General features: G+C 43.7%; 1 protein-coding gene across 1 annotated transcript in view; it reads right to left on the bottom strand.

Moving 5' to 3' along the window:
* LOC137651341 (haloacid dehalogenase-like hydrolase domain-containing 5) overlaps nucleotides 1-15,067 on the bottom strand; it is a 46,319-nt gene that overhangs the window by 12,063 nt on the left and 19,189 nt on the right. The window contains exons 2-3 of the mRNA XM_068384631.1: nucleotides 1,930-2,142; nucleotides 1,517-1,720 (exon numbers count right to left, since the gene is read on the bottom strand). Of these exons, the coding sequence (XP_068240732.1) occupies nucleotides 1,517-1,720; nucleotides 1,930-2,142 (417 nt within the window). The remainder of the gene's footprint in view (nucleotides 1-1,516; nucleotides 1,721-1,929; nucleotides 2,143-15,067) is intronic.

Below are 15,067 nucleotides of genomic sequence, written 5' to 3'. Positions count from 1 at the left end.
AATGTGTTCCTATGCTTAGCCTCCCTATCGTTCTACAAAATTCCACAATATTAAGTTATATCTGCATTGCAACGATCATGTGGTCATAACACTGCACTACACTCTACTTATCATATCTATCCTCCACAGACTACATTCCATTATAAAATATTATTATTATAAATATTATTAGCCAGGCTACAACCCAATTTTTAAAAGTAATTGGCATTTTCCAAACTTTTAATAGAGGAACATGACTTCAAAAAAAATTTAACAAGGTAGTTGTAAATACAGTACTGTACAGATATCCCATCAACTTTCAGTAAGCTAGATGCTAACTTTTCGCAGGCCTGAGATTTGCAGAATGGTTGAGAGAGGTGTATACCCAGAGGCTTCAGCTAAAGAAAAACCTGACGAGCAGAAAATGCTAAAGTCTCTCTGGTAGAGAAGACTTAGCCTTCATATTCCCCAAAGAATAGACTTGCCTTTAAAGGGAGGCAAAAATAATTGCAAACTATCATGACGTTGAGGCGCTGAAAGAGGGCATCCATTGCTGTTTCAGCCATTAACTGATGCCGTGTCCCTCATTCATTAGCATTCCTACCTTGCATGAGGCCAATGTTGACCATTCAAACTAAAATGGATTAAACAGCCTTAGATATGAAAATTTTAAGCAGCAAAAGGAGTTTTTACTGTCACATTTTTATTGCTCGCTCACCATTTTATTTACACAGTCGGGACCATTTTCATCGAGTGGTGAAACTCATCAACCAGAAGATCAGCTGATCACCTAAACAAATCACAATACAGACTGACTTGGAAGTTCAAAGACAGTCATGTTGGTAAGTTTGGCTCTTGCAGTGTCTATACATGAAGACTACATCATTGATTTGATGGTATAACCAAAGGGTTAGTTCAAATCATCCTAGGATTTCAAGAAAAAGTATAATTTTTGCAGGATTTTCAAAACTAAGATTAGAGATTGATAGCTTTCCTATTTATTAAACAGTGGCAGGCCTAGTGGTTTGACAAAGTATATTTCTGTGGAAGTGCACATCTATAATGACCACATTTAATGGTTTAAAAGATGAATTAGTTCTTTTAAATCAAAAGGAAAAAAAAGACATTCAATATCATCGAATAGAAAATATCATTTATGTTTCTATACAGTATACAATTTCATTCAGCAAAGTACATTTCAGACAGCAGTGAGGAGTGAAATTTAATTTACATTTGATCAATGAAATATAAGTTTCGAATAAGTGTGTTCGACTAAAACCGTTCTTGTTGTGTGAAATTTTGCTGTGTAATAGGCGTTTATGACCGTACCCATTGTGGCCAAAGACGAAACTCGCCAACGCTCACCACCTGGAGTTTACAAACCTGCTGACAACTTTTCTAGCCCTGCTGAAGCCATTCCCTATTCTAAAGGATGAAAGGTTTGTGTTTGCACAGGAATATATGAATCTTGTATGGCATGAGACAGTAATATCCAAGCATTTACACAACTGTATTTCTTTAGACAACCCATACCTACCTTTGTTTTTCTTCTCTGGTGATCCACACAGTCCAGCTGGGGATATGCCTGCCTTAGTTCATCTACCGTTGTCGTATTTACAAAACCTAAGTTATGAGCTATTTCTTGCGTTGGCCCCTGGCCACTTATTAATAATTGCTTGTTGAAATACTGGTCGAACATCTTTAAGGGGGAATGGGCCATAACCACTTGGTCTTCATGAACCTGTAAATGCACAATTATGATTATCATTTAGATTTTGTATGGCTACTATATTACAATATCAAAATACTGTACTATACAGTACAGGTACTATATCAAATACTGCAAAAGGTAAAAATAAAAGAACCATACATTTCATATAGAATAAAAAACCTCACATCTGAAAGAAAATGCGACATAGGCATTGAAAAAATATAACTTCCGTATCTTACATTAACCCCCAGCCATTCTGAAAGTTGTTCTGCCTTCCCCGAGCGCAATGCATTTCCAGCATTTGTGACGAACACGGTTGGCACTCTGAAATTTCCCGATTCATCTACCAGGTGATTAAAAGCCTCCCTAGCAGTTGGTAGAATACGTCTTCCCCTCACTATCACGCCATCTATGTCAAATAACAGGCCAAAGTTTGGAGTCTTCCTAGCAGTCTGTTGAGTAAAACAAAATTTAATAAAATTAGAATTTTTGTTTATAATTTTTCCATTAATAATTTGGAGCCGAGACTTCTTTACTTATAAGCTTCGTACCAATGTTTTTTTTTTTTCAAGTCTGCCTTTTTATAAAGTTCTATGCAGTACATTATATATTCTACCTCAAAATGAAGGGTACACATAGAGCAGTTTAGTCTAAACTGAATTATTTCAAATTACTGTTACCTGTGGTATACAGTACAATATCTTCATCGTTTCATTGTGGCAAATATTCTCTTTTTTTTTGTTACTTAAAAAGCAGATCTTGTTACTCGAAAGGAGACCGAAAAACATATGATACGTTGTTAGTGGGCTACTAGTTGTTTTTGAATTACATGATTTCTAGTAAGTAATTAAAAGAAAACAGGAATTGGTAACATTTTTAGATACTTTAACTATAAAACGGATACTTTAACTATAAAACGGTCACTGAAAACATTTAAAAGAAATCCATCCAGTTATAAAACAATGAATTACCTGTAGTATTAGAAATATATAAATATTGAACTCTAGGGTCAACAGAAATTCTTAGAGATCTGCAAAATTCTTTTTGAAGGTAAATTCTTAGAGATCTGCATAATTCTTTTTAAAGCTAGAGATCTGCAAAATTATTTTTAAAGCTAAATTCTTAGATATCTGCAAAATTCTTTTTCAAGCTAATGCCAATCTAACACACATTACAGTACAATTTAAGTGAATAATAAAAAATCACCAATAAATTCTTAAAATAATGGTTTTGTTGCACAACCAGTTTCCCAATGGAAATATCCAAGATATAAATTTTGTAAATTTATGTACTGTACATAATAATGTACAGTACTGCTGTGCTGACAATATCAACTTGGATACCACCATGTGATAATTTAATTCCATCATATTCACATATAAGTTTCGAGGGAGATTCCCCACTACTATGGTATAGTCAAAGTTTTTTATACTTACAGCCTAAATTATACCAGAGAGTAGAGGTCCCCTTTTTTGTTTTTGTTTCTTGTTGATGTCGGCTACCCCCCAAAATTGGGGGAAGTGCCTTTGGTATATGTATGTATGTACTTCACACAATGCAATATAGTAGATGATTCAAGATTGAATGCATTGTACTGTACATATTTTGTACAATAGATGCTAAGTAAATTTCCTTAAACTCTACCTTTAGAATTCCAATCAGAATTATGCCAGACAAGAAGCAAATTCATGACCTACTTTTACATGGCACAGAGGACCATGACACTGCCAAGACTAATATCAATAGCAGCTTGAGTTTGGCAGTATTTACTTTAATCCTATTGTCTGACATATGGTAGAGCGAAAGAGAGAGAGAATGTAAACTCATCTTAGCGATGCCATGGCATCCTCAACCCGTGCAATCAACAAATTAAAACACAGAAAGAATCATTTGGGGTATCAACATCAGTAACGTTATGTCTGCACATGTAAAACAGATTTTGTTTCTCTTTCAAATCTGTCCAATTTGCTGTTGAAAATTTGTTGTTCTTTCACACAAAGTTAACATTAAACAAGCTAATTTAATTCAAGAATATTCTTCACCATCTGACCTCATACACAATTACACAATTGACAATTAAAGTATACAAGTAATACTGTATATTATTAATTTCTATGTCCACATCCTCATAAGAAATTGGTCAAAAAGGCCTTTTACTGACATGACATATCTACCAACAGGTTTGTTAGAAGCTCAGCATTGCATAAATTATTCTAACATACAATCTACTCAACTTCCATGTGCTAATAATGACAAAAGTATTGGAAATTTATTCAATACCAAGATTACTGTACAGTAATAAGAAAATGTACTGTGTAGGTAGCTTGACAGGATATCTTTTGACTTTCAAAGAATTGCCCAGAAGAATTTTGTTTTTCAAATGAAAGGTGAAAAATGAGACAAGAAAGTGACAGATGTTGCACAGCTGGTTGATCTTCAATCAGCCAGTCTCATGTTCAAATGGGCCCGTGCCCTGTAGTATTTCTCGATATTTTCCGGTGTGAAAGTAAATAAGAGGGCTGATAAAAACCTTAATTAATCAAGACTAAGCTACAAACTTAAATAAGAAGAGTGATGGAAACTGATAAAAAGAATCAGGCAGAAGGGGGCTGTATTTAAAAAAAAAAAAAAAAAAAAAAAACCAACCCTTGACTTTTTCATCCTATTTGAAAACTAAGGAAAGAAAATGGTGGTGGCTGATGTGGTAACATCCCTGACTGGTGAACGCCAGACTGGGGTTCAAGTCCTCCTCAAACTCGTTAGCTCCTTTGGTAGCTGCAACCTCACTATCCTTGTGAGCTAAGGGTCGGGGGTTTAGGGGTGCCTAAAGGTCTACCTGCTGAGTCATCAGCAGCCATTGCCTGGCCCTCCCTGGGCCAAGCTTGGATGGACAGGAGGCTTGGGTGCTGATTATATGGTATATATGGTAAATCTCTAAGATATTGTCCTGCTTGATAGGGCAATGTCACTGTCCCTTGTCTCTGCCATTCATGAGTGGCCTTTAAACCTTTAAATTGGTACTTGAAAAAGTATTCCGCGATACTAACCATCATTTCACAAAAAGTTGTAATTAGGAGATTTAGAAAAAAATGTTAATTTTGATAATAAAATAAATTTTTGAATATACTTACCCGGTGATTATAATAGCTGCAGCTCTGCTGCTCGACAGAAAACTCTACGGAAAAAATCCGCCAGCGATCGCTATGCAGGTAGGGGGTGTACTTCAACAGCGCCATCTGTCGTCCAAGTACCCAGTACTCATTGTAAACAAAGAACTCAATTTTCTCCTCGGTCCACTGCGTCTCTATTGGGGAGGAAGGGAGGGTCCTTTAATTTATAATCACCGGGTAAGTATATTCAAAAATTTATTCTATTATCAAAATAACATTTTTCAATATTTAACTTAGCCGGTGATTATAATAGCTGATTCACACCCAGGGGGGTGGGTAGAGACCAGCAATAAATGTTTACATTATTATGAGCTAAGGATTTTTTATTTCATTTTAGAAGTTATCAAAATAACAAAAATAAAATAAATAGGTACCTGGTAAGGAAGTCGACTTGAACAATTACTCTGCCTTTTTAAGTACGTCTTCCTTACGGAGCCTCGCGATCCTCTTAGGATGCTGAGCGACCCCTAGGATCTGAAGTATCAAGGGTTGCAACCCATACCACAGGACCTCATCAAAACCTCTAATCTAGGCGCTTCTCAAGAAAAGAATTTGACCACCCGCCAAATCAACCAGGATGCGAAAGGCTTCTTAGCCTTCCGGACAACCCAAAAACAACAATAAAAAACATTTCAAGAGAAAGATTAAAAAGGTTATGGAATTAGGGGAATGTAGTGGTTGAGCCCTCACCCACTACTGCACTCGCTGCTACGAATGGTCCCAGAGTGTAGCAGTTCTCGTAAAGAGACTGGACATCCTTAAGATAAAAAGACGCGAACACTGACTTGCTTCTCCAATAGGTTGCGTCCATTATACTTCGCAGAGATCTATTTTGTTTAAAGGCCACTGAAGTTGCGACAGCTCTAACTTCATGTGTCCTTACCTTCAGCAAAGCTTGGTCTTCTTCACTCAGATGTGAATGAGCTTCTCGTATTAACAGTCTGATAAAATAGGATAAAGCATTCTTTGACATAGGCAAAGATGGTTTCTTAACTGAACACCATAAAGCTTCTGACTGTCCTCGTAAAGGTTTAGTTCGTCTTAAATAGAACTTAAGAGCTCTCACAGGGCATAAGACTCTTTCTAGTTCATTTCCAACCATATTTGATAGGCTTGGAATATCGAACGATTTCGGCCAAGGACGAGAAGGTAGCTCGTTTTTGGCTAGAAAACCAAGTTGCAGAGAACATGTAGCCGTTTCAGATGAAAATCCGATGTTCCTGCTGAAGGCGTGAATCTCACTGACTCTTTTAGCTGTGGCTAGGCAAACCAGGAAAAGTGTCTTTAAAGTGAGATCTTTAAAGGAGGCTGATTGTAGCGGCTCGAACCTTTCTGACATGAGGAATCTTGGTACCACGTCTAAATTCCAACCAGGTGTAGCCAAACGACGCTCCTTCGTGGTCTCAAAAGACTTAAGGAGGTCCTGTAGATCTTTGTTGTTGGAAAGATCTAAGCCTCTGTGACGGAAGACTGATGCCAACATGCTTCTGTAACCCTTGATAGTGGGAGCTGAAAGAGATCGTTCTTTCCTCAGGTATAAAAGGAAGTCAGCTATTTGAGTTACAGAGGTACTGGTCGAGGATACTGATACTGACTTGCACCAGTTTCGGAAGACTTCCCACTTCGATTGGTAGACTCTAAGGGTGGATGTCCTCCTTGCTCTAGCAATCGCCCTGGCTGCCTCCTTCGAAAAGCCTCTAGCTCTCGAGAGTCTTTCGATAGTCTGAAGGCAGTCAGACGAAGAGCGTGGAGGCCTTGGTGTACCTTCTTTACGTGTGGCTGACGTAGAAGGTCCACCCTTAGAGGAAGCGTTCTGGGAACGTCCACTAGCCATCGAAGTACCTCGGTGAACCATTCTCTCGCGGGCCTGAGGGGAGCAACTAACGTCAACCTTGTCCCCTCGTGAGAGGCGAACTTCTGCAGTACCTTGTTGACAATCTTGAACGGGGGGAATGCATATAGGTCTAGATGTGACCAATCTAGGAGAAAGGCATCTATATGAACTGCTGCTGGGTCCGGGATTGGTGAGCAATATATTGGGAGCCTCTTGGTCATCGAGGTTGCGAAGAGATCTATGGTTGGCTGGCCCCATGTGGCCCAAAGTCTCTTGCACACATCCTTGTGTAGGGTCCATTCTGTTGGAATGATTTGTCCCTTTCGACTGAGGCAATCTGCCATGACATTCAAGCTGCCTTGGATGAACCTCGTTACTAGCGAAATGTTTAGACCTTTTGACCAGGTGAGGAGGTCCCTTGCGATCTCGTACAACGTCATAGAGTGGGTCCCTCCTTGCTTGGAGATGTACGCCAAAGCCGTGGTGTTGTCCGAGTTCACCTCCACCACTTTGCCTCGAAGGAGAGACTTGAAGCTTTTCAAGGCCAGATGAACTGCCAGTAGCTCCTTGCAGTTGATATGCATTGTCCTTTGACTCGAGTTCCAAGTTCCCGAGCATTCCCGACCGTCTAATGTCGCGCCCCAGCCTGTGTCCGATGCGTCCGAGAAGAGAACGTGGTTGGGAGTCTGAACAGCCAGGGGCAGACCCTCTCTGAGGCTGATACTGTCCTTCCACCAAGTCAGGCAAGACTTCATCTTCTCGGAAATGAGGATCGAGACCGCTTCTAGCGTCTTGTCCTTTTTCCAGTAAACAGCTAGGTGATATTGAAGAGGACGGAGGTGTAGTCTTCCCAACGATACGAACTGTTCCAGGGATGATAGAGTCCCTATCAGACTCATCCACTGCCTGACTGAACACCGTTCCTTCTTCAGCATGTTCTGGATGCATAACTGGGCTTGGCTCGATCTGGGGGCCGACGGAAAAGCCCGAAATGCTAGACTGTGAATCTCCATCCCTAAATACACAATAGTTTGGGATGGGACCACTTGAGACTTTTCCATATTGACAAGGAGACACAATTCCTTGGTCAGATCTAGAGTCCACTTTAGATCCTTCAGACAGCGACGACTGGAAGAAGCTCTTAGAAGCCAGTCGTCCAAATAGAGGGAGGCTCGGATGTCCGCTAAATGAAGGAATTTGGCTACATTCCTCATCAGCCTCGTAAACACAAGAGGAGCTGTGCTTAGGCCAAAGCACAGGGCTTGAAACTGGTAGACAACCTTTTTGTAAACAAATCTCAGAAAAGGTTGGGAGTCTGGGTGGATGGGGACGTGGAAGTATGCGTCCCTTAGGTCTAAAGAGACCATCCAGTCTTCCCTTCTGACCGCTGCTAGAACGGACTTTGTGGTCTCCATGGAGAACGTCTGCTTTGTGACAAAGACATTCAGCGCACTGACGTCTAGCACCGGCCTCCACCCTCCTGTCTTCTTTGGCACTAAGAAGAGACGGTTGTAGAAGCCCGGGGTTTGATGGTCCAGGACTTTGACTACCGCTCCCTTTTCTAGTAAGAGAGACACCTCCTGTTTCAATGCTCGTCTCTTGTCTTCCTCTCTGTACCTGGGAGAGAGATCGATGGGAGACGTTGCTAGAGGGGGTTTTCGTACAAACGGGATCTTGTACCCCTCTCTGAGCAACTTCACAGATTGTGCATCTGCGCCTCTCTTCTCCCAGGTCTGCCAGAAGTTCTTGAGTCTGGCTCCCACTGCTGTCTGAAGAAGCTGGCAGTCAGACTCTGCCTTTAAAGGACTTGGTTCCTTTCTTCTTTCCACGTCTCCCTTCGGCACGAGCACCTCCTCTGCTGGAGGCTCTGCCACGAAAGGGCGGAATAAAACGGGACGCTGGAGTGTCCATCCTTGATCTAGCTGACAAGGTAGGCAAAGGGGTGGCTTTACGAGCAGAGGACGCAACCAGGTCATGAGTGTCCTTCTGTATCAAAGAAGCAGCAATCTCCTTAATCAAGTCCTCTGGAAAGAGGCACTTAGAAAGAGGAGCAAACAGAAGTTCGGATCTTTGACAAGGTGTCACTCCAGCTGACAGGAAAGAGCAAAGGTTCTCACGCTTCTTGAGGACTCCGGATACGAACGATGCAGCAAGCTCACTAGACCCGTCACGTATGGCCTTGTCCATGCAGGACATGATGAGCAAGGAAGTTTCCTTCTCTGACGGAGAGATCTTCCTGCTTAAAGCTCCCAGACACCAGTCTAAAAAGTTGAAGACCTCAAAGGCTCTATATAACCCTTTCAAAAGTTGGTCTAGGTCCGAAGATGACTAACATATTTTCGAGCGTCTCATGGCTAGCCTGCGGGGAGAGTCTACAAGACTTGAGAAGTCGCCCTGGGCAGAGGCAGGAACTCCCAAGCCGAGAACTTCTCCCGTGGCATACCAGACGCTCGATTTAGAAGAGAGTTTAGCAGGGGGAAACATAAAGGCTGTCTTCCCTAGACTCTTCTTGGACTGCATCCATTCTCCTACCACTCGTAAAGCTCTCTTGGACGAGCGTGCGAGGACGAGTCTAGTAAAGGCAGGCGAGGATGACGGCATACCTAATACAAACTCTGACGGAGGAGAGCGCGGAGCCACAGACACAAACTGGTCCGGAAACATCTCTTTGAACAGAGCTAGAACTTTTCTAAAGTCCAAAGAGGGTTGCGTGGACTTAGGCTCGTCAAGATCCGAATGTGGTTCATCAACGTGAGCGGCATCATCATCATCCGAAAGTCCATCATCCGAGAATTGAGGAGGAAGCGGCAATGGAGTAGGTAACGGCTGGTTAGCCGAGTCCGGTCGCACGGGTGCACGCGTGACTGAACCGGACGCAACGTCATGGAACTGTTGCCCAGTCTGTGAGCTGGCAACAACCATAGCAGCGCGGGGACGCACAGCGTCTACTCCAGACTGTCTAGCCTGATGCGGGTGAGCAGTGGCAACCACACTGGGTTGCGGAGGTTGACGCACCGCGTCAAAACAAAACAACTCTGACTGTTGTTGTGTCTCGCGAACGTCAACGGAAGGCTCCGTGCGTCGCTGAACGTCAACATGCGGCTGGCCGGGTACACTGGAACGCATGGGTGGCGGAACTCTCTCAACTAGAGTGCGCAAGAAGGTTGCCTCAGCGTCCACAGGACGCACAACCGAGTGTGTGGTTGGTTGTAGGCAAGAGGCTGGTGCAGCAGCCACCTTCTCCGCACGAAAGTCCTGCATCAGAGACGTTAATTGTGACTGCATGTTCTGCAGCAAAGACCACTTGGGGTCTGCAGGAGCAGGTGCGGCGACAGACGGTGTTACTGTCTGCGGCGGTACCGCTTTGCCTCTCTTAGGAGGTGAGCAGTCATCGGAAGACTGCAGCGAGTCCGAACTGACCCAGTGGCTACAACTGGGCCGTTGCACTTGCGCGGAAGGGACCGACTTGCGCTTAAGCGGTCGTGAGACCTTGGTCCGTGGTTTCTTGCGAGAAACCTCTTCCGCAGACAAGGAATAAATGGGCTCTCTCGTCTTTGTGTGGGTGGGGCGATCTTGGGTAGATACGCCCGAAACCACGGAGGGAACGTCTGTTCGCTGATTAAAGCCTCTCGAACCCATTGGTCGTACGACATTGCTTCTCCCCTGGACTTGGGAGCTTGCAAGAGGTCCCGGACTAGGAGGACGACAGGCACGAACAGACGAACCCTCAAGCGCAACACTATCCACAACACTATCACTCACTTTATCACTTCCCACTGCACTTTTACACTTCAGCTCCTTGACGTCCGCCATGAGCTGGTTACGGTCACTAGCCAGGGACTCAACTCTCTCACCCAGAGCTTGGATGGCACGCATCATATCAGCCATCGAAGGTTCCTGAGTGCCAGAAGGGGGATTAGGAGCAACCACTACAGGGGAAGGAATAGGTTGTGGGGCATGAGGAGAGGAAAAATCAACAGAACGAGATGAACTTCTCCTGACTCTATCTCTTTCTAGCCTACGTGTATATTTTTGGAATTCGATAAAATCGAATTCCGAAAGCCCAACGCATTCCTCACATCGATCTTCTAATTGACAGGTTTTATACCGACAATTGGAACAAACGGTGTGAGGATCGATAGAGGCCTTCGGAAGACGCCTTGAACAGTCCCTAGCATTACACTTCCTAAATTTTGGGACTTGAGAAGGGTCAGCCATTTTGAATTGGTCAAAGGGGAATTCAAAAACTATCCAAAGTCATCAACAAATAATCCGATATCAAAAAAAGAATGCAAGGATTTATTGAAGAGAAAGCCTGCACAGCGAAAGCTTAAAACTAGAAAAGTGTACTTCACCAAATAGTTGTGAAAACAAATCCAGTTAGCAACAGCAAATTAGTAGGTCTTGCCGGTAGCACGACAGAGAGAAAATTGAGTTCTTTGTTTACAATGAGTACTGGGTACTTGGACGACAGATGGCGCTGTTGAAGTACACCCCCTACCTGCATAGCGATCGCTGGCGGATTTTTTCCGTAGAGTTTTCTGTCGAGCAGCAGAGCTGCAGCTATTATAATCACCGGCTAAGTTAAATATTGAAAAACTACAGATTTAATTGGAAGTCAATACACTAAAATTGAAAAATATTGCGGATAATTGTTACTATTTTAACTAGCCAAGCTACAACCCTAGTTGTTAAAGCAGGGATGCAAGAAGCTCAAGGCCTCCAACAGGGAAAAATAGCCCAGTAAAGAAATGAAATAAGGAAATAAAGAAACAACATGAGAAGTTACGATTAATTCATATAAAATATTTTAAGATCAGTGACATCGTTAAAGGGACGAATTTTCAAATTCCAACAGCACTGAAGAAAAATGTTATTTTCATTAGTAAAATAAATTTTTGAATATACTTACCCGATAATCATGTAGCTGTCAACTCTGTTGCCCGACAGAATTCTATGGAGGGATACGCCAGCTATCACAATACTAGAAGGGGGTGTTCTTACCAGCGCCACCTGTGGCCAGGTACTCAAGTACTTCTTGTTGACACCTCCTCAATTATTCCTCGGTCCCACTGGTTCTCTATGGGGAGGAAGGGAGGGTCAATTAAATCATGATTATCGGGTAAGTATATTCAAAAATTTATTTTACTAATGAAAATAACATTTTTCAATATTAAACTTACCCGATAATCATGTAGCTGATTCACACCCAGGGGGGTGGGTGAAAACCAGTGTACAAGATTAAAGGATAGCTAAGTATCCCATATTTCATATAACAGTTATCTCAAATAACAATGAAATAATAAGTACCTGGTAAGGAAGTCGAATTGAACCGTTACTCTGTCTCTTTTTTAAGTTCGTCTTCCTTACTGAGCGCAGCGTTCCTCTTGGAGGCTGAATCAACCCAAAGGTGCTAAAGTATACAGGGCTGCAACCCATACTAAAGGACCTCATCACAACCTTTAACCTCGGCGCTTCTCAAGAAAGAATTGACCACCCGCCAAATCAACAAGGATGTGGAAGGCTTCTTAGCCGACCGAACAACCCATAAAAAGTATTCAAGAGAAAGGTTAAAAAGTTATGGAATTATGGGAATGTAGTGGCTGAGCCCTCGCCTACTACTGCATTCGTTGCTACGAATGGACCCAGGGTGTAGCAGTACTCGTAAAGAGACTGGACATCTTTGAGATAGAATGATGCGAACACTGACTTGCTTCTCCAATAGGTTGCATCCATAACACTCTGCAGAGAACGGTTCTGTTTGAAGGCCACTGAAGTAGCCACAGCTCTCACTTCATGTGTCCTTACCTTCAGCAAAGCAAGGTCTTCTTCCTTCAGATGAGAATTTGCTTCTCTAATCAGAAGCCTGATGTAGTAAGAAACTGAGTTCTTAGACATTGGTAGAGAAGGCTTCTTGATAACACACCATAAGGCTTCTGATTGTCCTCGTAATGGTTTTGACCTTCTTAAATAGTACTTAAGAGCTCTAACAGGGCAAAGTACTCTCTCTAGTTCGTTCCCCACCATGTTGGACAGGCTTGGGATCTCGAACGACTTAGGGCAAGGACGGGAAGGAAGCTCGTTTTAGCCAAAAAAACCGAGCCGCAAGGAACATGTAGCCGTTTCAGATGTGAAACCTATGTTCCTGCTGAAGGCGTGGATCTCACTTACTCTTTTACCTGTTGCTAAGCACACGAGGAAAAGAGTTTCTAATGTGAGGTCCTTAAAAGAGGCTGATTGGAACGGTTCAAATCCTGATGACATTAGGAACCTTAGGACCACGTCTAGATTCCAGCCTGGAGTGGACAACCGACGTTCCTTTGAGGTTTCAAAAGACCTAAGGAGGTCCTGTAGATCTTTGTTGGAGGAAAGATCCAAGCCTCTGTGGCGGAAAACCGCTGCCAACATACTTCTGTAACCCTTGATCGTAGGAGCTGATAGGGATTTTACGTTCCTTAGATGTAACAGGAAGTCAGCAATCTGGGTTACAGTGGTACTGGTTGAGGAAAACTGCATTGGCCTTGCACCAGCTTCGGAAGACTTCCCATTAAGACTGATAGACTCTGAGAGTGGATGTCGTCCTTGCTCTGGCAATCGTTCTGGCTGCCTCCTTCGAAAAGCCTCTAGTTCTTGAGAGACTTTCGATAGTCTGAAGGCAGTCAGACGAAGAGCGTGGAGGTTTGGGTGTACCTTCTTTACGTGAGGTTGACGCAGAAGGTCCACTCTAGGAGGAAGAGTCCTGGGAACGTCGACCAGCCATTGCAGTACCTCGGTGAACCCTTCTCTCGCGGGTCAGAGGGGAGCAACCAACGTCAACCGTGTCCCTTTGTGAGAGGCGAACTTCTGAAGTACCCTGTTGACAATCTTGAACGGCGGGAATGCATACAGGTTGAGATGGGACCAATCCAGCAGAAAGGCATCCACGCGAACTGCTGCTGGGTCTGGAATCGGAGAACAATACAAGAGGAGCTTCTTGGTCATCGAGGTAGCGAATAGAACTATGGTTGGCAGACCCCACAGGGCCCAAAGTCTGCTGCAAACATTCTTGTGAAGGGTCCACTCTGTGGGGAAGACCTGACCCTTACGGCTGAGGCGATCTGCCATGACATTCATATCGCCCTGAATGAGCCTCGTTACCAGCGTGAGCTTTCGATCTTTGACCAAATGAGGAGGTCCCTTGCGATCTTGAACAACTTCCTCGAATGAGTCCCTCTCTGCTTGGAGATGTAAGCCAAGGCTGTGGTGTAGTCGGAGTTCACCTCCACCACCTTGTTAAGCTGGAGGGACTTGAAGTTTATCAAGGCCAGATGAACTGCCAACAACTCCTTGCAATAGATGTGAAGTGTCCTTTGCTCCTGATTCCATGTTCCCGAGCATTCCTGTCCGTCCAGTGTCGCACCCCAGCCCGTGTCCGATGCGTCCGAGAAGAGACGGTGGTCGGGGGTCTGAACAGCCAAAGGTAGACCTTCCTTGAGAAGAATGCTGTTCTTCCACCACGTTAGAGTAGACCTCATCTCTTCGGAAACAGGAACTGAGCCCGTCTCTAGCGTCATGTCCTTTATCCAGTGAGCAGCTAGATGATACTGAAGGGGGCGGAGGTGGAGTCTCCCTAACTCGATGAACAGGGCCAGCGATGAAAGTGTCCCTGTTAGACTCATCCCCTGCCTGACTAAGCATCGGTTCCTTCTCAGCATGCTCTGGATGCATTCTAGGGCTTGGAAGATCCTTGGGGCCGACGGACAAGTCCGAAAGCTCGACTCTGAAGATCCATACCCAAGGAAACAATGGTCTGGGATGGAACGAGCTGAGACTCCTCAAAATTGACCAGGAGGCCCAGTTCCTTGGTCAGATCCATAGTCCATTTGAAAATCTCCAGACAGCGACGACTTGTGGGAGCTCTTAAAAGCCAGTCGTCTGACGGAGCCGGACACAAGGTCATGATACTGCTGCACAGTCTGTAAACTGACAATCATGGGCAAGCGAGGAAGTACAGTGACAACCCGAATCTGTCTAGACTATCTGGGTCGTACAGACAACTCCTTAACGGGTTGCTGAGGTTGCCGCACTGCGTCACAACAAGTCCCTTCTGTTGGTTGTTGAACGTCTTCCCCGTGACACATTGACTTCGTAAACAAAAATCCTCTAACAAGGACTAAGCTTGGACTGCATGTCATGCAACACAGCTCAAGGTCTATGGGAGCAGGTGTGGTAACAGACGGGATTAGCGGCTGAAGTGGAACCATTACCTTCCCTGTAAGCATGTTATGCTTAAATAAAAGTCCATAAGAGGTTATGCAGCTAAAGGCTCCCTCCAAATGACAGAGTCCTCAAGGGAATATCAGAAGGAGGGAGAAAAGAACTTTCTCATCTACA

The sequence above is a fragment of the Palaemon carinicauda genome, chromosome 12 (genome assembly GCF_036898095.1).
Source record: "Palaemon carinicauda isolate YSFRI2023 chromosome 12, ASM3689809v2, whole genome shotgun sequence".
Taxonomy (NCBI): Eukaryota; Metazoa; Arthropoda; class Malacostraca; order Decapoda; family Palaemonidae; genus Palaemon; species Palaemon carinicauda.
This window is presented reverse-complemented; position numbering and strand designations above follow the sequence as displayed.